At 44.2% G+C, this 22,281-nt stretch overlaps 1 protein-coding gene across 1 annotated transcript in view; it reads right to left on the reverse strand.

The window, feature by feature from the left end:
* Positions 1–8,207: 8,207 nt before the first annotated feature.
* LOC106572141 (forkhead box protein J3) overlaps positions 8,208–22,281 on the reverse strand; it is a 111,093-nt gene continuing 97,019 nt past the window's right edge. Inside the window, exons 8-13 of the mRNA XM_014146023.2 lie at positions 21,104–21,302; positions 18,692–19,036; positions 17,413–17,514; positions 15,574–15,777; positions 13,292–13,393; positions 8,208–13,020 (exon numbers count right to left, since the gene is read on the reverse strand). Coding sequence (XP_014001498.2) covers positions 12,908–13,020; positions 13,292–13,393; positions 15,574–15,777; positions 17,413–17,514; positions 18,692–19,036; positions 21,104–21,302 — 1,065 coding nt within the window. The 3' untranslated portion in view covers positions 8,208–12,907. The remainder of the gene's footprint in view (positions 13,021–13,291; positions 13,394–15,573; positions 15,778–17,412; positions 17,515–18,691; positions 19,037–21,103; positions 21,303–22,281) is intronic.

The following is a 22,281-nucleotide window of genomic DNA, read 5'->3' on the forward strand; positions in this document are numbered from 1 at the left end:
ATCTATGGCAAGACTTGAAAATGGCTGTCTAGCAATGATCAACAACCAACTTGACAGAGCTTGAAGAATTTAAAGAATAATATGCAAATATTGTACAATCCAGGTGTGCAAAACTCTTAGAGACTTACCTAGAAAGACTCACTGCTGTAATCGCTGCCAAAGGTGATTCTAATATGTATTAATATAGGGGGTTAAACACTTATTCAAGATACATATTATTGTTTTATATTTCATTATTATTTTTCTTCTTACAAATGTTAGATTTTTTCTTCCACTTTGACGTTAAAGTATTTTGTACAGATTGTTGACAAAGAAATTACAATTTAATCAATTTTAATCTGACTTTGTAATGCAACAAAATGTGGAAAAAGTAAAAGGGGTGTCAATACTTTCTGAAGGCACTGTATTTGTGTATTGAATATGTAATAATGAAAGAGAAGGACTGCTGTTTTTAATGTGGTCAAGTTTTTGTGGATGAGGTGGAACAATTATTGTTATCCATCAATAATGATAAGCCACCAGGTATAGACAACGTAGATGGGAAACTATTGAGAATGGTAGGAAACTGTATTGCCACCCTTATTTGCCATGTCTTTAATCAAAGTCTAAAGGAGAGTGTGTGTCCACAGGCGTGGAAGGAAGCTAAAGTAATTCCACCACCTAAAAATAGTAAAGCACCCTTTGGTGGCTCTAACAGCCGCCCAATCCGTTTGCTGCCTGTTCATAGTAAACTGATGTAGTAAATTGTGTTTGAACAAATACAATGCTATTTTTCAAAGAACAAGTTAACTACTGACTTTCAGCATGCAATATAGGGAAGCACACTCAACATATACTGCACTGACTCAGATGACTGATTATTGGTTAAAAGACATGGATAAGATGATAGTTGGAGCTGCATTTTTAGATTTCAGTGTAGCCTTTGATGTTGATGATCATAATTTGTTGTCGAAATAAACTCACTTTTTATGGCTTTAGATCACCTGCAATCACATGGTTGGAGAGTTACTTGTCCAATAGAACTCAGAGAGTATTCTTCAATGGAAGCTTCTCTAACATCGGTATCTCTCAAGGCAGTTGACGTGCTTCTACACCTGCATTGCTTGCTGTTTGCGGTTTTAGGCTGGGTTTCTGTACAGCACTTTGAGATATCAGCTGATGTAAGAAGGGCTATATAAATATACTGCTCAAAAAAATAAAGGGAACACTTAAACAACACATCCTAGATCTGAATGAAAGAAATAATCTTATTAAATACTTTTTTCTTTACATAGTTGAATGTGCTGACAACAAAATCACACAAAAATAATCAATGGAAATCCAATTTATCAACCCATGGAGGTCTGGATTTGGAGTCACACTCAAAATTAAAGTGGAAAACCACACTACAGGCTGATCCAACTTTGATGTAATGTCCTTAAAACAAGTCAAAATGAGGCTCAGTAGTGTGTGTGGCCTCCACGTGCCTGTATGAACTCCCTACAACACCTGGGCATGCTCCTGATGAGGTGGCGGATGGTCTCCTGAGGGATCTCCTCCCAGACCTGGACTAAAGCATCCGCCAACTCCTGGACAGTCTGTGGTGCAACGTGGCGTTGGTGGATGGAGCGAGACATGATGTCCCAGATGTGCTCAATTGGATTCAGGTCTGGGGAACGGGCGGGCCAGTCTATAGCATCAATGCCTTCCTCTTGCAGGAACTGCTGACACACTCCAACCACATGAGGTCTAGCATTGTCTTGCATTAGGAGGAACCCAGGGCCAACCGCACCAGCATATGGTCTCACAAGGGGTCTGAGGATCTCATCTCGGTACCTAATGGCAGTCAGGCTACCTCTGGCGAGCACATGGAGGGTTGTGCGGCCCCCCAAAGAAATGCCACAACACACCATGACTGACCCACCGCCAAACCGGTCATGTTGGAGGATGTTGAAGGCAGCAGAACGTTCTCCACGGTGTCTCCAGACTGTCACGTGCTCAGTGTGAACCTGCTTTCATCTGTGAAGAGCACAGGGCGCCAGTGGCAAATTTACCAATCTTGGTGTTCTCTGGCAAATGCCAAACGCCCTGCACGGTGTTGGGCTGTAAGCACAACCCCCACCTGTGGACGTCGGGCCCTCATACCACCCTCATGGTGTCTGTTTCTGACCATTTGAGCAGACACATGCACATTTGTGGCCTGCTGGAGGTCATTTTGCAGGCTCTGGCAGTGCTTCTCCTGCTCCTCCTTGCACAAAGGCGGCGGTAGCGGTCCTGCTGCTGGGTTGTTGCCCTCCTACGGCCTCCTCCACGTCTCCTGATGTACTGGCCTGTCTCCTGGTAGCGCCTCCATGCTCTGGACACTACGCTGACAGACACAGTAAACCTTCTTGCCACAGCTCGCATTGATGTGCCATCCTGGATGAGCTGCACTACCTGAGCCACTTGTGTGGGTTGTAGACTCCGTCTCATGCTACCACTAGAGTGAAAGCACCGCCAGCATTCAAAAGTGACCAAAACATCAGCCAGGAAGCATAGGAACTGAGAAGTGATCTGTGGTCCCCACCTGCAGAACCACTCCTTTATTGGGGGTGTCTTGCTAATTGCCTATAATTTCCACCTGTTGTCTATTCCCTTTGCACAACAGCATGTGAAATTTATTGTCAATCAGTGTTGCTTCCTAAGTGGACAGTTTGATTTCACAGAAGTGTGATTGACTTGGAGTTACATTGTGTTGTTTAAGTGTTCCCTTTATTTTTTTGAGCAGTGTACATTTGATTTGGGCCAATACTCTTCCTCTAATTTTACTAATGATTTGCCACTTGTTTTACAAGAAGCTAAAATGACTATGTATGATAATGATTGTACACTCTACACATCAGCACCTACAGCAGTGAGCTCACTGAAACTCTTAGCAAGGAGTTAATTACTTTTAGAATGGGTAATTAAGAATAAACTGGTCTTAAATACATCTAAAACCAAAAGCTGTCACACCCTGATCTGTTTCACCTGTGCTTGTCTCCACCCCCCTCCAGGTGTCACCCATCTTCCCCAATATCCCCTGTGTATTTTTACCTGTATTCTCTGTTTATTTGCCAGTTTGTTTTGTTCTGTGAAACCTACCAGCGTTTGTTCCCTTGCTCCTGTCTGTCCTTGATCCTGTTTTCTAGTCCTTCCCGGTTTTGACCGTTCTGCCTGCCCTGACCCTGACTTCCGTTCTATACCTTGCCCCACCTCACTGGGTAATTGACCCCTGCCTGCCCTAACCCTGAGACTGCCTGCCGTTCTGGACCTTTTGCACCCTCTCTGGATTACTGACCTCTACCTGCCTTTGACCTGTCGTTTGCCTGCCCCTGTACTAGAAACTTTTGTTTATTCGACCTGAAACCTGATAGTACGAACTGGCCTTAAACTGACCCAGCAGACATGGACCAGTGCCGCAATGCCCTCATTGGAAGGCCTGAGGAGTTGCTTCGTGGGTTCATGGAAGGGTTCCAGAACTTGGCCGAACGCCATCACTGAGTATTTAACACATTGCTGGAGCAATTCTGTGGGTTATCTGTAAGGCAGCCTACCATAATGGTGATCTCCCAGCCTACTCCAGTGTCCCGAGAACCCCGCTTACCTCCTCCGGAGCACTATACTGGAGATTCCGAAACCTGCCGGCCTTTTCTCTCCCAGTGATCCCTCATTTTCGAGCTGCAGCCTTCTTCGTTCCCCTCAGACCGCTCGAGGATAGTGTACATCATAACGCTGATGTCCGGCAGTGCACTCGCCTGGGCCACTGCGGTGTGGGAGCAACAATCCGCCATCTGCCTCAGTCTGGAGGAGTTCGTGGGGGAGGTTCGGAAGGTGTTTGATTCTCCGTTGTCCGGGAGAGAGGCTGCTCGCAAGCTGCTCCAGCTACATCAAGACTCCGGTAATGTGGTAGACTATGCGGTGGATTTCCCCACGTTGGCAACTGAGAGTGCTTGGAACCTGGAAGTGCTGTTCGACATGCTCCTACACGGAGTAAAGGAGGAAGTAAAGGACGAGTTTGCAGCCCGGGAACTACCAACAGATCTCAACTCGCTCATCACTTTGACCATTCGGATCGAAGGAAGGAGAGGAGACTCCACCTCGCCTCCGAGGTATCCCGGAAGTCCCCAATGGCTCCGTTGCCGAGAGAACCCGAGGTTACCTGAGTTTCCCTGAGAGCCTCCGAAGACTGCCGATTCACCTCTTCCCAAGCAACGAGGCAGAGCTAGGCTGTCTCCAGCTGAACGGCTAGACAGGCATTCTCACTAAGAGCTGCCTGTAGTGCGGGACAACTGGCCATTTCGTCTCCACCTGTCCACTAAAAGACCAGGCTCACCGGTAGGAGCGAGTACTCTGGTGGGTCATATGGATAACTTTTTCTCTCCCATTACTCGCATCCCTTTCATGCCATGTTGCTGTGGGAGAACCAGTCGAAATCTCTCCGGGTACTCATCGATTCTGGGGCCGATGAGAGCTTCATGGATGTTACCCTGGCTTCTGAGCTGGATATCCCCACTCAGTCCCTCTCCATTCCCATGGACGTTAAAGCACTGGACGGTCGCTCTACAGGAAGGGTCACCCACAATACCAGCCCTATCAACCTACGTGTGTCAGGGAACCACAGCGAGACGACCCAGTTCCTGCTCATTAAGTCTCCTCAGGTTCCCATGGTTTTGCTATTAGCCAGGAAAATCCCCTCATTGACTGCTCTGCCGGTGCCATCATGGGCTGGAGCTTGTTCCACCCAATGCCTGAAGTCAGCACAGCCTGCTCCGGGGCGTGTTCCTGGGGGCTCGGAAGTTGCACCGGACCTTTCCGCCATTCCCGCGGAGTACCAGGACCTCTGGGAAGTGTTCAGTATGGCCCGGGCCACTTTGCTGCCGCTGCACCGGCCATATGACTGTGGGATTGACCTTCCCCCAGGCACCACTCCGCCCCGGGGACGACTGTACTCTCTGTCGGGTCCGGAGACCAACGCTATGGAGACCTACATTGAGGACTCTCTAGCTGCTGGGTTCATCATCCTTCTGTCTCCCCTGCCGGCGCAGGATTCTTCTTTGTTGAGAAGGACAAAACCCTGCGCCTGTGCATCGACTACCGGGGTCTGAACGATATCACGGTGAAGAACCGCTACCTCTCATCTCCTCAGCCTTCGCTCCAAGGGGCCACCGTGTTCTCCAAGCTGGACCTACAGAACGCCTACCACCTGGTGCGGATACAGGAAGGGGACGAATGGAAGACTGTCTTCAACACGGCCAACAATCACTACGAGTATCTGGTCATGCCATTTGGCCTTACCAACGCCCCTGCTGTGTTCCAGGCTCTGGTTAATGATGTTCTCCATGACATGTTGAACCGGTTTGTCTTCGTCTACCTCAATGACATCATCTTCTCCCGCGCCACCGAAGAACATATGCTCCACGTCCGACAGATTCTCCAACGCCTCCCGGATAACTAGCTTTTTGTAAAATCAGAGAAGTGCGAATTCCATCGCTCCACCATCCCCTTTCTGGGTTACATCATTGCTGCAGGGAGTGTACAGATGGATCCCGGGAAGGTGAGAGCGGTGGTGGGTTGGCCCAAGTCTAGCTCCAGAGAACAGCTGCAACATTTCCTGGGATTCGCCAACTTTTATCGACGCTTTATCCGGGGTTACAGCATCCTGGCTTCCCCTGTTTGCACTCACCCCTCCCAAGGTTCCGTTCACGTGGTCCCCAGCTGCTGACTGGGCATTTCTGGATCTCAAACACCGCTTCACCACTGCTCTCGTCTTGGTTCATCCTGACCCATCCAGCCAGTTCGTGGTGGAGGCCGATGCTTCGGATGTCAGAGTGGGAGCTGTTCTGTTCCAGCAGTCTGCCCTGGACCTCAAGTTACATCCTTGCACCTTCTTCTCCCACCGCCTCAATGCCACGGAGAGGACCTACGATGTGGGGAATCGTGAGCTTCTTGCGGTGAAGATGGCATTGGAGGAGTAGAGGCACTGGCTGGAGGGTGCGGAACATCCTTTCATTGTGTGGACTGACCACGAGAACCTGGAATATCCCCGCACCACCAAGTGCCTCAATTCCAGGCAAGCTAGGTGGACCCTACTGTTCACCCGGTTCAACTTCTCCCTCTTATACCGGCAGGGATCCAAGAATATCAAGCTGGATATACGCCGCTATAGCCCCACGGATACTATCCCGGAATCTGAGACCATCCTTCCCACCTCGTGCCTGGCGATGGCACTCAGCTGGGGAATAGGGAAGCAGGTTCGTGAGGCACAACCCCCCGGTTCGGCTAGGAACAATGTAGAAAATTGTAAAGATAAAAAAATAAAAACCCTGGAATGAGTAGGTGTGTCCAAAGGTTTGACTGGTACTGTATGTACATACCCCACCAGACACACCACTGTGGGTTTCTTCACGATACCCAAACCAAAAACATATTCAATGCATCGCTCAGTTATGTATAGGACCATGTCATAATGGAATTCTCTGCCACCAGAGGTTACTCAGGCAAAAAGCAAGTTTAGCTTAAAAAAAAACAAATCTTGTATCACAACGGTACTGTACATAAGAATATGAATATGTATATGAATAGTGTGTAAAAAGTATTTTTGTCTCTGGGTGTCTCTCTAATTTTAAATATATGTTGTTCTTGTCTATAACGGTTTTGTACTTGATAATGTGTTTATGTTTTATGTGGACCCCAGGAAGAGTAGCTGCTGCATGTGCAGTACTTAATGTGGATACTAATAAATTAAACACAAAACATTTACAATGAGCGGAGAAATACATTCTAAACAACGTTTTTCTGCTGTTTGAATTCTCATTCACTCAATGATTTGCAAGCATTTCAATTGGATCAAAATGACACGAAGAAAGATGTCATCGTGCTCCATCATCCGATTGTGATCTTAGATTCAGCTAAATGGCGAGTTTTCCCCATTCATTTGATTAAAAGGAGTGCCCATTACTTCTATGAAGTCTATATGCATTACAATGTTCTTTTAATAGATTTCTCTTGTGGTTTGACTAAATGGTTTAGGATAACATACATGCTTTGCTGACAGAGAGTGGCCTCCACTTGGTTTCAGCACGTTTTCACAATGAAAAAAAGAACAGTAAATTCAGGTAGAACAGTGTGACTTTAACACGTTCGAGCAAGGTGGTCCAAAGAGTTTACATTGAATACAGTAGAGCGCAACAAACTCCAGCTTTGCACACTAGCGACATCTGTTGGACAAGGAGTGTAAAGATCAGGTGAGGAAACAAGATAATATTTGGGTCGTTCCACGAAAAGAGAGTGCCTTTTGAGTCCCTTTGATGTTTTAAGTAGACATTGTGCACCAATATTGCACTTTAAAAGCCTGTTATATTAAATGAAGTGTCTTTTAATATAAACCACATGGATAATTCAATAAATCAGATTTTTTATATGAATAAAGGCTTGCTAAACTGCCAAAATTCACCATTTTGACATGTCCCTCCGTCAACCGTGTCACTTCTAGGAAGATTTCAACCCACTTCATCCAAAAACGCATCCAAGTTTCACCATCATTGTAAAGCCGTAGTTATTTTGTTACTTTGACAAAAGTAATTTCTGAAGAATATTATTTATTTCATGTGATTAGTGATTAATTTACATCTGTCCTTCATTTTAAGGTCAAAGCTGTTACGTGAACTAAACCTTCGTTTTAATATGGTTAAAGTATTCATTTTAAAATATTCAAATCACACTGTAAAAGCAGGTGAGCTGGATTTATTATTTTGGGCAATTATCCGGTGTTTTGTGGTTCTTGTGAAACTTGCATTCAATTGCCACTCCCTGTTCCACACGACAAGCTCCATTCCCCCTGTCACAAGGGGATTTATATCTGATTTAAGATGAAATCATCAACCCTGTTACTTTACTTGATACTTAATAGGCACTTGCTATAGTATTTTTTATTTAACCTCCTGAGCTAGGAAAACATGTTTTTTATGAAGTTGAACGTGCTATTCATGACAATGTTAAAATGTACCAAGTTACACTTCTCAAAAGGCACCGAATTGATGGAATGACCTATTTGTCAACATTTTGTCAACTCAAGAGAGAAAGGGCAGGAGGAGCAGGAAGTAAATACAAGGGAAACATGAATTTATGTAACTGTAGCACCCAAGTATCTTGTGTAGCACATTTTCATCACTTTCTACAAAGAACAAAATGGAGGTAAATGAAGAAAAAAAGGTTCACTTGACATTTTAATAAACATTGAGACAATTATATCGGACTGCAGTACACGGAAGTGTCACACAAAAAGCCTATGCATTTGATCACATATGATATATACAGTATATATGTATATACATACTGTGTTTCTCTTGGAGGAATACTTTCCCTCTCTCCATTTTCTCTCATTCATGAGTCCCATTGTTGAAGGGTAAAGGGATGATTGACATGACATACAGTATTTACAGTAAGCACAATAACACAGACATACAATATACTGTATATGCTAATCATTCTTCTTCAATGAAATGCTGTCTGGAACATTGCAACTCAATTGAGTAAGTGTATTCAAAGACACAAGAGCACTTTAGGGTCCCGTTTCATAATCATCATCATCATTACAGTATATATTTGTTAAATACTGATTTACAATGTTGAATGGATACGATTTCAATTCTGTAATTGTAGGTATACTAACGGGATAGCGAGAGGACAAAACACACTTGTACACAATGACAAATGCAAGTAACACAGTTCATTTGATTATTTTGTCTGTTCATTCCTTGTTTATCCTGCATTATCTACCATCCTCTCTTTCCCTCACTCTTTTTATGATTCAATTAAGGGGGAGGTTAGACCTAGCATTCCAACCATTTTCTCTACCTGATGCTACCGTACCACATTGTCCAGCAATGTGCAAAAACTGCTTACCCTCTCCCATCCTATGACGAGGCACCTTGGAATCATCGTGTGTCCCCATCCAATGCCCATGACTGGATTTGACCTGTGTTTTGAGGGGTCAAGAGTGTTTTAAGAGAATGGCTGCATTACAATTCTCTACCCCACTGGACACAGATGTCAAACGTCTTCCACGTTGGTTCAAACCTAATTTCATCAAAATGCTGTGGAAACAACATTGATTCAACCAGTGTGTTCCCAGTGGGTACCCTTCTCCAGCAATGTTCACTCCTCCTCGATTAAAGGCCTTGGATTGGTGCAAGCATGGCTGGAGGAGTTTCCACCATATTCCTCACACCAGTTGATTCCTTTTAAAGCTATTAGGGGCGAGTGTACGATTGCACACGTCGGTGGAAGGGTAGAGAATCAGAATGTAGCCAATCTGTAATCGACTCTACCCCAGTGGTCATTTAGTGAACAGGATAACAGGCCACTTTATTTTTGAATGAGACAGGCCAACTTAATCTAACCCTCAACTGAAGTCAAGTCCTAGTATTTTTGTTCACCAGCCAAATTCACCTGGTACATGAGACTTCTTAAGCCCTAAATCCACAGCATTTCACTTAATTTACAGTACCTTCAGAAAGTATTCACACCCCTTGACTTTTCCCACATTCTGTTGTGATACAGCCTGAATTTAAAATTGTTTTAATTGAGATTTAATTGAGTTACTGGCCTACACACAATACCCCATGATGTCAAAGTGGAATTATGTTTTTCAAAAGCTGAAATGTCTTGAGTCAATATGTATTCAACCTCTTTGTTATGAAAAGGCTAAATAAGTTCAGGAGTAAAAATGTGCTTAAGTCATATAATAAGTTGCATGGACTCATTCTGTGTGCAATAATAGTGTTTGACATGATTTTTGAATGACTACCTCATCTCTGTACCCCACACATACAGTTATCTGTAAGGTCCCTCAGTCAAGCAGTGAATTTCAAACAAAGCCCAGGGAGGTTTTCCCAATTCATCGCAAAGAAGGACACCTATTGGTAGATGGGACATTTTTTTGAAAGCAGACAATGAATATCCCTTTGCGCATGGTGAAGTTATTAATTATACTTTGGATGGTGTATCAATATACCCAGTCACTACAAAAATATAGGCGTCCTTCCTAACTCAGTTGCTGGAGAGGAAGGAAACCGCTCAGGGATTTCATCATGAGGCCAATGGTGACTTTAAAACCATTAGAGTTTAATGGCTGTGATAATAGAAAACGGAGGATGGATCAATTACATTGTGCTTACTACACAATAATAATCTAAGTGAAGAGAAGGAAGCCTGTACAGAAGAAAATTATTCCAAAACATGCATCCCATTTGCAACAAGGCACTAAAGTAACACTGCAAAAAAATGTGACAATTATGTTTTTGTCCTGAATACAAAGTGATATATTGGGGCAAATCCAATACAACACATTACTGAGTACCACTCTCCATATTTTCAAGCATAGTGGAGGCTGCATCATGTTGTGGGTATGCTTGTAATTGTTAAGGACTGGGGAGTTTTGCCAGTATTAAAAAAACAAAAAACAGAATGGAGCTAAGCACAGGAAAACCTGGATCAGTCTGCTTTCCACCAGACACTGGGAGATGAATTCACCTTTCAGGAGGACAATAACCTAAAACACAAGGCCAAATATACACTGGAGTTTATTACCAAGAAGACAGTGAATTTGGCCGAGTTAGAGTTTTGACTTAGATCTGCTTGAAAATCTATGGCAAGACCTGAAAATTGTTGTCTAACAATGATATGGGCAAATGTTGCACAATCCAAGTGTGGAAAGCTCTTAGAGACCTACCCAGAAAGACTCACAATCACTGCCCAAGGTGAGTCTACAAAGTGTTGACTCAGGGGTGTGAATACTAATGTAAATTAGATATCTGTATTTCATTTTCAATAAATTTGCAAACAATTCTAAAAACATGTTTTCACTCTGTCATTGTGGGGTATTGTGTGTAGAATGGGTGAGAAAAAAATAATCTATTGACTTCATTTTGAATTCAGGCTGTAACACAAAATGTGGAATAAGTCAAGGGGTATGAATACTTTCTGAAGGCACTGTAGCTTATAATGTGGTACATTAGGCACATATTTCGACCACAGTGGTCGAAACACCTGCCAACAGGTACAGTAAACGAAACACAAACCCATTTGACCTTTCAGTAATGTTCAAAAAGAAAAATGGGTTTTTCAGAAATAAAAAAAAGAGGAAACAGGGACCCTGAGGACTTGGTACCATGGAGTTTCTAACAGGACAGTCCTGACAAACGCTAACACACGTGCGCTGTCACACATAGGCGCATGCACTCACACACGCACACACTCAGAAAAACACAGAGATAGCAAGAACAAAACAACTGTAGACACCACAACAATACCAGTAAGGGATTAACAGGAGATACATACATAACATTGGCCCAGCGTCACCATTTTTTCATGATCACAGAGTTAAGAAAGTGGCGAAGTACTAAACACAAAAGTTGTTACACTGGAAGATTTTTGTTCTCATCAAACCATTGAATGTTAAAGCAAGTTACATAGATTTCAAATACAAATTTAAGGGTGCAATGCAAATACTATGATAAATAATTTCAAAGGTCTCCCGAGTGGCTACACTAAAGACCCGGGTTCGATCCCAGGCTGTGTCGCAGCCGGCCGCGACCGGGAGACCCATGAGGCGGCGCACAACTGGCCCAGCGCTGTCCGGGTTAGGGGAGGGCTTGGCTGGCCCGGGATGTTCTTGTCCCATTGCACTCTAGCGACTCCTTGTGGCGGGCCGGGCACATGCACGCTGACTTCGGTTGCCAGTTGTATGAGGGTTCCTCCGACACATTGGTGTGGCTGGCTTCCGGGTTAAGCGAGCAGTGTGTCAAGAAGCAGTGCGGCTTGGCAGGGTCGTGTTTCGGAGGACGCATGGCTCTCAACCTTCGCCTCTCCCGAGTCCGTACGGGAGTTGCAGAGATGGGACAAGACTAACTACCAATTGGATATCACGAAATTGGGGAGAAAAAGGGGTAAAAAGTACAAAATATTTTATTTGAATTTTGAATTTCAAAAAATTCAGCTGTGCTTGATTAAGACTTTTTGAACCAATAGAAACATCTCAAAAGTGCAAACCCCTTTTATCTCGCACTCAAGGCGGGAAAGATTTCAAATAGCATTTGAACTCAGGTGTGGTATAATGTGATTTCTCCTCTGACAACATACGATCACTTCTCTCTGCAATATAAGCCTACATCTACACAAGATGGCGTCTGAGTCAGTCAAACACTTGTTGTCGTCGACAGCCACCGTACCCCAATGTCATTCCCTTATTAGTGTGAGCATTCTTATCTGGTCTACCCCTATTGTCACATTTCTAACTACCTGCATTTCTTGGAAGTGGCGCAAATATAATTCTGTGGATTTCTTATCACTTCTGCCAGATAGGGGAGTAGAGGAGGAAAATTCACAATACTGTGTGGACTAATTGGCATGATGCCGGTTGTTTGTTCCGACGTATAATGGCACTATCTTTTTCATCCACGCCCAGTCCTTTCAGTTCAGTGGCAGGTGGATGTGTCTTGAAAAAAAGCTGTCGGAAAACAAACGCTACTTTCCACTTTGAGTTTTCAGCGGAAGGAAATGAGAATCGAAGCATGTATTAAACAAAATACTTCATTGCTTGTCACAATGTGGCGACTTCTAAACCTGTTGGCACTTGGAACATTGAGACGAGACCGTTCCAAATGTAATTTTTTCTCGACAAAATGACCATAACTTGTCCAGTGGTAAACGTTGACTAGTCTCCCTTTACGTTTGATTGTCTTGAAAGTCATTCTACACTCTTGTATAAAAATACCAAAATCAGGTGATTGACACTCTTCTGTAATGTCGCTCTTTCTCCAAAGGGCATATGTGGCCGGTCCCAATCCTCTTCCACTCTTCTGATCCCCTTTCCCTATCCCTCTTTCTTCCTCTCCTTGGGGCAGTTCTAAACGATGGAGTCCCAGTCGAAGTCGTCCTGGATGTCTTCGGTAGGCAGCCTCCTCATCTGGTAGTGCCCAGGTGGCATCATGTGCTGCTGGTTCATCTGGCCATGGTGCCCTGAAGATGGAGGTAAAGGTGTAAGGCAGCTGTGCACGCACGCACACATACGCAGACACAAACAGTACTAGTATTTTAGCAGGATCCCCATTAGCTATTGCCAAGACTCTTCCTGGGGTCCAAACAGACATCAAAACAAAACATTGTGCATTATACAAATGTATATTGCACAATTATTACGTTACAATACAACATGACATTACTAAGAATAATGTGTGTACACACACACACAGTCCAATATGAGAGGGGGCTGAGTAGTTAGCAGTAGTACCTGTCATCGTGGAGCCTGCGGTGCTCATGGGGGTCATGTGGGGGTAACCCGGAGGTCCCATCATTGAAGACATGTTCTGTCTGGAGTCCATATACGGATTACCTACAGGAGATGAAGACAGCCAACAGGAAGCAACAGTCATTCAGTTACCTACACGAACTCTTTTGACTCATCACACACTGATGCTCCTGTTTATTCTCTGTCCTGTTACATACAGTATAGTGCCTTAGGAAGGTATTCAGATCCCTTGACTTTTTCCACATTTTGTTACGTTACAGCCTTATTCTAAAATGGATTCAATAAATAAAAAAATCCTCAGCAATTTACACACAATACCCCCTAATGACAAAGTGAAAACAGGTTTTTAGAAATATTTACATAAGTATTTAGACCCTTGCTTTGAGACTCGAAATAGAGCTCAGGTGCACCCTGTTTCCAATGATCATCCTTGAGATGTTTCTACAACTTGATTCGAGTCCACCTGTGGTAAATTCAATTGATTGAGCATGATTTGAAAGGCACACACCTGTCTAAATAAGGTCCCATAGTTGACAGTGCATGTCAGAGTAAAAATCAAGCAATGAGGTTGAAAGAATTGTGCTTAGAGCTCCGAGACAGGATTGTGACGAGGCACAGATCTGGGGAAGGGTACAAAAAAAAGTTCTGCAGCATTGAAGGTTCCTTAAGAACACAGTCACCTCCATCATTCTTAAATGGAAGATGTTTGGAACCACCAAGACTCTTCCTAGAGCTTACCAAACTGAGCAATCAGGGGAGAAGGGCCTTGGTTAGGGAGGTGACCAAGAACCTGATGGTCACTCTGACAGAGCTCTGGAGTTCCTCTGTGGAGATGGGAAAACCTTCCAGAAGGACAACTATCTCCGCAGCACTCCACCAATCAGGCTTTTATGGTAGAGTGGTCAGACGGAAGCCACTCCTCAGTAAAAGGCTCATGACGGCCCACTTGGGAGTTTGCCAAAAGGCACCTAAAGGACTCTCAGACCATGAGAAACAAGATTCTCGTCTGATGAAACCAAGATTGAACTATTTGGCCTGAATGCCAAGCGTCACGTCTGGAGGAAACTTGGCACCATCCCTACGGTGAAGCATGGTGGTGGCAGCATCATGCTGTTGGTATATTGTTCAGTGGCAGGGGACTGGGAGATTAGTCAGGATTGAGGCAAAGATGAACGGAGCAAAGGTAGCCTAGTGGTTAGAGCGTTGGACTAGTAACCGAAAGGTTGCAAGATTGAATCTCCGAGCTGACAAGGTAAAAGTCTGTCGTTCTGCCCCTGAACAAGGCAGTTACCCCACTGTTCCTAGGCCGCCATTGAAAATAAGAATTTGTTCTTGGCTAGTTAAATAAAGGTAAAATAAATACAATTTTAAAAAAGGCTGAGAGATCCTTGATGAAAACCTGCTTCAGAGGGCTCAGGACCTCAGACTGGGGCCAAGATTCACCTTCCTACAGGACAACGACCCTAAGCACACAGCCAAGACAATGCAGGAGTGGCTTCGGGACAAGTCTCTGAATGTCCTTGAGTGGCCCAGCCAGAGCCTGGAATTGAACCCGATCAAACATCTCTGGAGAGATGTGAAAATAGCTGTGCAGCAACGCTCCCCATCCAACCTGAAAGAGCTTGAGATGATCTGCAGAGAAGAATGGGAGAAACTCCTCAAATACAGGTGTGCCAAGCTTATAATGTCATACCCAGGAAGAATCTATGCTGTAATTGCTGCCAAAGGTGCTTTAATAAAGTACTGAGTAAAGGGTCGGAATACTTATGTAAATGTGATATCAGTTTTACATTTTTTTATAAATTTGCAAAAATGTCCCAAAACCTGTTTTTGCTTAGTCATTATGGGGTATTGTGAGTAGATTGGTGAGGGAAAAAAACGATGTAATCAATTTTAGAATAAGGCTGTAACGTAACAAAATGTATTCCTTGTGTTATTATATTTTTCTTTTATTGCTCTTTTTTTTCTCTCTGCATTGTTGGAAGGGTCAGTAAGTTAACATTTCACTGTTAGTTGACACCTGTTGTTTACAAAGCATGTGACAAATAACATTTGATTTGAACTCCAGCCTACCTGATTAGATCAGTAAAGGAAGTTTCACTTTAATCAATCAAACCCTTTCAGATCTATATGGGAGGCACGGTAGAGACTGCGCTTAGGCACAGACCTAGGATCAGGTTTCCATCTGTCCTCGAAGCCTAAGCATAACCAACTGACTTTAGACCAGTCTCTGGAGGGGCAACTCCATCCTACTGGCCACTGACCTGTGTTGATGTGCTGACTGGGCTTGCTGGTGTGCATGGGAGCGTGACAGGCAGGCGGGGGTGGCTGTGGTTGCAATGGCCCTTGTGGTGGGATGACCCCAGTGCGGATGAAGAACTGGTTGATGGAGGAGCACAGGTCAGCTATCTGGGCTGGGTCCAGGGACCAGTTGTTCAGCTCCGCCTGCCTCATGCTTTCCTTTAGTCCTGTCAGACACACAGATGGGGTCATTTTAGTTTCTTGTTCTAGTCTTCTTTTCCCTCACCTGCACTGGTCTGAAAACTGGTGTTGCAAAATTATGGTAACTTTCGAAGAAGATTTCAAGAAACAGGAGGGAATAAGCAGGAAATTCAGCTGGAATTTCTGGAAAACCTGGGAATTTTGGGAAAGTTAACAGAATTTTGCAACCCTACTGAAAACACAAGATGGATGAAAGCAGTATGTTAATTAGGGTAGAAGGAGGATTGGGTTCCACCATTGCTGCTCGACTGTGAAGGAGGTCAAGTGCTGTGGGGGCGAGTTGCATCTAAACATTCGACACTGGTCATCAATCATAAGTAGATGTGCAGCTTTGTGCAATGACCCTGATAAGAGTGCTCCACAGCCAGGGATAATTAGATTATTCACACTGAGGCAGTGGCCAAGCAGACCAGAGACTAGGCCTGCAGTTACCGCTGCGACCCTGTTCCCTACGTTGTCCACTACTTTTGACTAGGCGCCTCTGCTCAAAAAGTAGTGCACTACATTGGGAATAGGGTGCCATTTCAGATGCATATAGTGCACTTCATTGGTAATAGGGTGCCATTTCATACGCATCCTAGGATGGGCCTTTTCTACCTCAGAAACTATCGTTGACATTGGGCTACATCCATTAAACAGATGCTCTGTATCCAAAGTGACTTACAACCAACACATAGGGTCTAACATATTGTGATGTCACTTTTGCATACACTGAGTATACAAAACATTAAGAACACCTTCCTAATGTTGAATTGCACCCCCCCCCCCCACAGGAATGCTGGCCCATGTTGACTCCAATGCTTCCACAGTTGTCGTCAATTTGGCTGGATGTCCTTTGGGTGGTGGGCCATTCTTGATAGACACAGGAAACTGTTGAGAGTTGAAAAACCAAGCAACGTTGCAGCTCTTAACACAAACTGGTGCGCCTGGCACCTACTACCATACCCTGTTCAAAGGCACTTACATCTGTTGTCTTGCCCATTCACCCTCTGAATGGCACACATACATAATCCATGTGTCTATTGTCTCAAGGCTTAAAAATCCTTCTTTAACCCGTCTCCTCCCCTTCATCTACACTGATTGAAGTGGACTTAACAGGTGACATTAAGGAGTCATAGCTGTCACCGGGATTCACCTGGTCATTCTATGTCATGAAAGAGTTTTGTGTCAAAGGAAGACCCGCGAGAAATCATTTGACGGTAAGTGACATTTTCGTACATTTCAGTATAATTTACAAATTAATAACCTGTGCATATTGATGAACGCATAAAATGTATTTATTTATACATTTAAATTCAGTAATAAGGCTACAATAAGGAGCTATGAGATGATTGTGACAGAAGGTTTTATAATAGCATTACACACGTGATGTCACCACCATTTCTTACCAGAAGGTTTCCGGTTCAAATCCTGGGAAAAAAACTCTGATGGGATTTGAGCCGACTACTAGAGGGTTGTTAGTGACAAATCCAAGAAAGATAACCTCACCTGCTGTTGTGCAAGGAACAACACTGTGTTGTGGCTCCCACTGCTCCAGCCTCTCCAACCTAACGTGTAATCAGGGGTTTGGTCCGTCTTAACAAAGTATTCCTTCTTCTTACCTTGGAATGGAGAGAGGTCCACGTCAGCCCAGTTGTAGCTGCCGGCGATGCGACAGCTCTCCTTCAGCCAGTCCAAGTTGGGATACCAGTCGGCTGACAGACCTGCACAGACACACACGTTTTCCCCCTAGATTTCTTCCTGGTGTAGCACCAGGGCCCCAAAACCAGTTAGGCATCTAATAATTCTATTGAAACAAACCTAAAACCAATTGTTTTAGTTAGGGGGAGTGGGCAATAGAGCGAGGCAGGGTCAGTGCTAGGCAGGAAGGCACAACTAAGTAACAGTAGGCGAAATGTTAGTCTCGTTAGCCCGGGAACACGGTTAGGGAAACGTTGACACAAGAGCACGGTGCTGCAATCAACAGTGACAGCCAAGGACCAACAGAAGTCATGTTGTTTGAGTAAGATGCAGTGACTCTTTTGACCACAAGATGTCATTTTTTTCACAGAGTAAATTCAAGTCACAGACGTTAGTGAAGAGGAATGATTTTCTGCCTTAAACCACAAACGGCAACACATTTGAAGCTGTGTATCAAAGACAGGGGATTGCTTTCATTCATCCCAGGCGCTGTGGAGAGGGAAGTAACCCAGATAATGCAGCGTCTGTTTGTATAGTGCTTTTCTCTGAGCCTAGAGCCCAGTGCAGAGACACAGGAAAAACAAAGACGAGCCCAGGCAAATGAGAGACCTCGGCGAGGTTCAGAAATGCCTGTCTCTATGAGTTTAAGTCTGCTTCACACGGTGTAACACGCTTTGAGGAGTAGGGGGAAAACAAACTCCATAGCTAATATAATGCAATCCATGAGTCCTTGCTGAGCATGTAGGGAGTAGTATTTATGGATAGCAGCTGAACCCGAGTCCTGCCTTAAGCTTCAGACACCACCACAACGAATGGCTAAAAGCAGCGGGTGGCCGTCCTATCGTTTGTTGTCGCCGCAGTGTGTTTTAGCGATCGCCTGCTGGGTGTCGCCGAGCGGTTGCTGTTTGTGCCGATTCAGCATGTGGAATCGTCGGGAAATTAACAGAAAATGACGGACGATATTCTAGTCAGAGGCACTCGGCCGTCCATTGTTTAGGTGCGTTTTGTCTCAGACAGCGATAGAATTCTGCGGCAGCCCGCAAGGTGTGCTGCAGTATGACGCGCCTTTTGAAGGAGGAACCACTGTATAGACAGGTGTGTGCCTTTCCAAATCATGTCCAATCAATTGAATGTACCACAGGTGGACTCCAATCAAGTTGGAGAAACATCTCAAGGATGATCAATGGTAGTGCGTCTTACCAGTGCTGGTGCAGGGCATCTGTGCTGGCTGGCCAGTATGGCTCTGGAGGTGCTGTGACTGCTGCTGCCCACTGTTGGGGTGCTGGCGGTGTTGAGGGTGCTGTGTGTGCTGAGATGAGTGCTGCCTGTGCTGAGTGTGTTGATGAGGTTGGTGTTGGTTGTGTGTGGCGTGGGGAGAGAGGTGCTGCGAGTGGGGCGGGTGGTGGTTATGGCGGTGACCGTGGTTGTGTGTGTGTTGGTGGTTGTGGGTGTTGATGCCCCTGCTGCTGCCCCGGCCAGGGGAGTGCTGGTAGGAGCACAACGTCCGTGGCTGCTGGCTCGATTCGCTGGGCATACCCATGAGACCTGCAGGGCCAACCACAATCACAGACAAACAGACAGGACAAGAAAGGTTAGAAGCACTACACCTATGCCACTACAGTGCAGCAATTGATACAGAGATGTTTTCTCATTAAAACAATAAATCACGCAAACTGGAGTGATTTCATTCTGATGGGTTTGATGCATGTGTGTTATTTAGATGCATGTGTGTTATTTACCACATCAGGAATCCTCACTGAAGCTCTGATGGTGCATTTCAATTGTCTAAAGTGGCTTCCTTTACTCTCCTTGTGTCATTCACCTTCATTTGCACTGGCAGGCTTTCATCAGTCTTTCACAACACAGATGAAGGAAAGGAGACGGGAGAGGAGAAGCCACTTTAGTCTATTGAGATGCACCCTGACTGAGTCAGTCCATGTGGTTTAGACACGCTGTGGTTTTCTAGGGAGGGTGAGGAGCTTGGTTGCTTGGGTGACTCACAGCATTTCAGCCCCTCAAAGGCAATGACTACTGACGCCATTCCTTTGGTAGAAGCATTTTTTTTTTTATATATATTTTTTTATTTAACCTTTATTTAACTAGGCAAGTCAGTTAAGAACAAATTCTTATTTACAATGATGGCCTACCCGGGCCAAACCCAGATGACGCTGGGCCAATTGCGCGCCACCCTATGGGACACCCAATCACGGCCGGATGTGATACAGCCTGGATTCGAACCAGGGACTGTAGTGACGCCTCTTGCACTGAGATGCAGTGCTTTGGGGCTGCCGAGTGGCGCAGCGGTCTAAGCATGCAAGGCAGTGAGCTTCACTTTGCCTAGGCTGTGGGGGCCATAGAAATAGAATGGAACACATATTGTAGGATGGCATTTTCACAATGCAGGAGAGCACAGATTGGTGCAAAAAATACCTGTAAACATCACTATAATACAGCAGCATGATTTAATTTCTAACTTTTAAATATACATATAACAATGTACGTTATATGGAGGCGATTATTTAACTAGGCTAGAGTTCCCTGAACTGAGCAAGGCATAAATAGTCGCCTTCTTAAATGAAAGCACATTGAAGAATCTTTTGTACAGTATTTTATGCACAGATGTGGGGGTTTTTGCATGACGAAAACTTTGCCCATACTGTATGGTGGGAGTACAGCAAACTGCCAATTCATAAAAGAGGTGTTGGGACCTCATACACTGTGGGATTAAGTGCTATGGTTACAGTGCCACTCCAGCCATGGTACACCTGCTAAAAAGCAGCCATCATAGCCATTGACTTTCAATGCCCTAGGCTTTGTCATTGTTATTTATTCTCGTAGTGATGTATATTTGTTATGTTTTTATATTTCATTGTACACAATTCAGCTCGTTGCTCCTCCTTGTACAATATTTTTTGAACAATAAAAAGAAGCTGTCATTAAGGAATTGATTTGAGGCAACAGACCGACAGAGCGCGTCCATGTCTGGGGTTAGAGAAGGTGGATGGTATAACAAGCAGGAAGAGGCCCTGTTGACCCAATAGGAAGCTACAGGAAGCAATTAGCGAGAAGCTTCACAATCTAATTAGCAAGTATCAAAGCTAGTCACACAGCCGCTGCACTTTGCTACAATCAAGTGTGAATACAATGTTTTGTTTTTCAGAGAATTCCCCTTGATTGCCTGGCTCGTTTGACTAAGTGACGCAAAGATTTTAGATCTGTAGCACAATTGATTATTTGTTTATGTGAGTTCAATAGAGGAATACAAAGACATAATTTTATTACTGGTTAACGTAATTAACCGTCCAAACTTTGGTGTAGGAGATCGCCATGATGGTGTGGTGTGTGCTTTTAGCTAACCAGTAAAATAAAATCAGTAGAAAAAACATGTTTCATTCCCACTTGTGTTCAGCTCTTCCTCCGTTTTCTCATCACCGGGTATGACGGTAGCTTGCTTTCTTTCAAATACTTCAGCTGTGTTCGATTTAGCTAGCCTGCTGCAAACCGCACCGTGACTACAGGCAGGCTCAATCAAATTCCCCAAAGTATTTTGATAGAAAACAAAACATTATTTGAACCCAGGTCTGCATCAGAGTGCTTCTGCCCATGACTCACCATGCTGGCTTAAGGACTGCTCAAAGACAGACTTGTAGAGGCTGCGGAAGGAGGCACTAAGGTCCTCGAAGTCGGAGAAGAGGAGCTGCTTGTCCCCCTCGGCCACGTTGTACTGGGGCTGAGGAGGAGGAGGAAGTGGAGGGGGAGGATGCAGCTTTAAACTCAGAGACTGGGAGGAGGGTTCTGAGTGACTACTGACCTACAGAGAGAAAGAAGGAAAGGGTATTTTCATTACTTTGGTTAAAAAGGCTGGATGGTAACTTGAGATATCCACACTGTGCCTGTTTAAGGCATGGTAGTAAACATGTTTTCTATATCCCTGTCTTCTGCTGGTCATTCCCCCTTCTAACCCGGGAGCCCAGGCCGATTGTATCTATACTAAGCCAGTACCTCTTTCGGAGACCACCACAACCAACAACATTTTTTGCGTTATGAAAATTATCATGTTAGGATTCTGCCCTAATTACCTTCTCAACGCAATTTACTGAGGGAATAACACATAACACTACAGTAGTTTATACTATACAGTCAATCTACTTCTATAAAGTCCATCATATACAGTGCCTTCAGAAAGTATTCATACCCAGACTTTTTCCACATTTTGTTGTATTATAGTCTGGATTAAATTGTTTTTATTTTTAAAATCACCCACATACAAACAATACCCCATAATGACAAAGTGAAAACATGTTTTTTGTAAATGTATTCAAAATGAAATACAGAAATATCTCATTTACATTATTCACACCCTTGAGTCAATACTTTGTAGAAGCACCTTTAGCAGCGATTACAGCTGTGAGTCTTTCTGGGTAAGTCTCTAAGTGCTTTCCACACCTGTTGTGCAAAATTTGCTCATTATTCTTTTCAAGATTCTTCAAGCTCTGTCAAATTGGTTGTGGATCATTGCTAGACAACCATTTTCAGGTCTTGCCGTAGATTTTTGATTTAAGTCAAAACTGTAACTCAACCACTCAGGAACATTCACTGTCTTCTTGATAAGCAACTCCAGTGTAGATTTGGCCTTGTTTCTCAGGTTATTGTCCTGCAGAAAGGTGAATTTATCTCCCAGTGTCTGGTGGAAACAGACTGAACCAGGTTTTCCTGTCAGATTTTACTTGTGCTTAGCTCTATTCCATACATTTTTTATCCTGAAAAACTCCACAGTCCTTAACGATTAC

The sequence above is a fragment of the Salmo salar genome, chromosome ssa15 (genome assembly GCF_905237065.1).
Source record: "Salmo salar chromosome ssa15, Ssal_v3.1, whole genome shotgun sequence".
Lineage (NCBI taxonomy): Eukaryota > Metazoa > Chordata > Actinopteri > Salmoniformes > Salmonidae > Salmo > Salmo salar.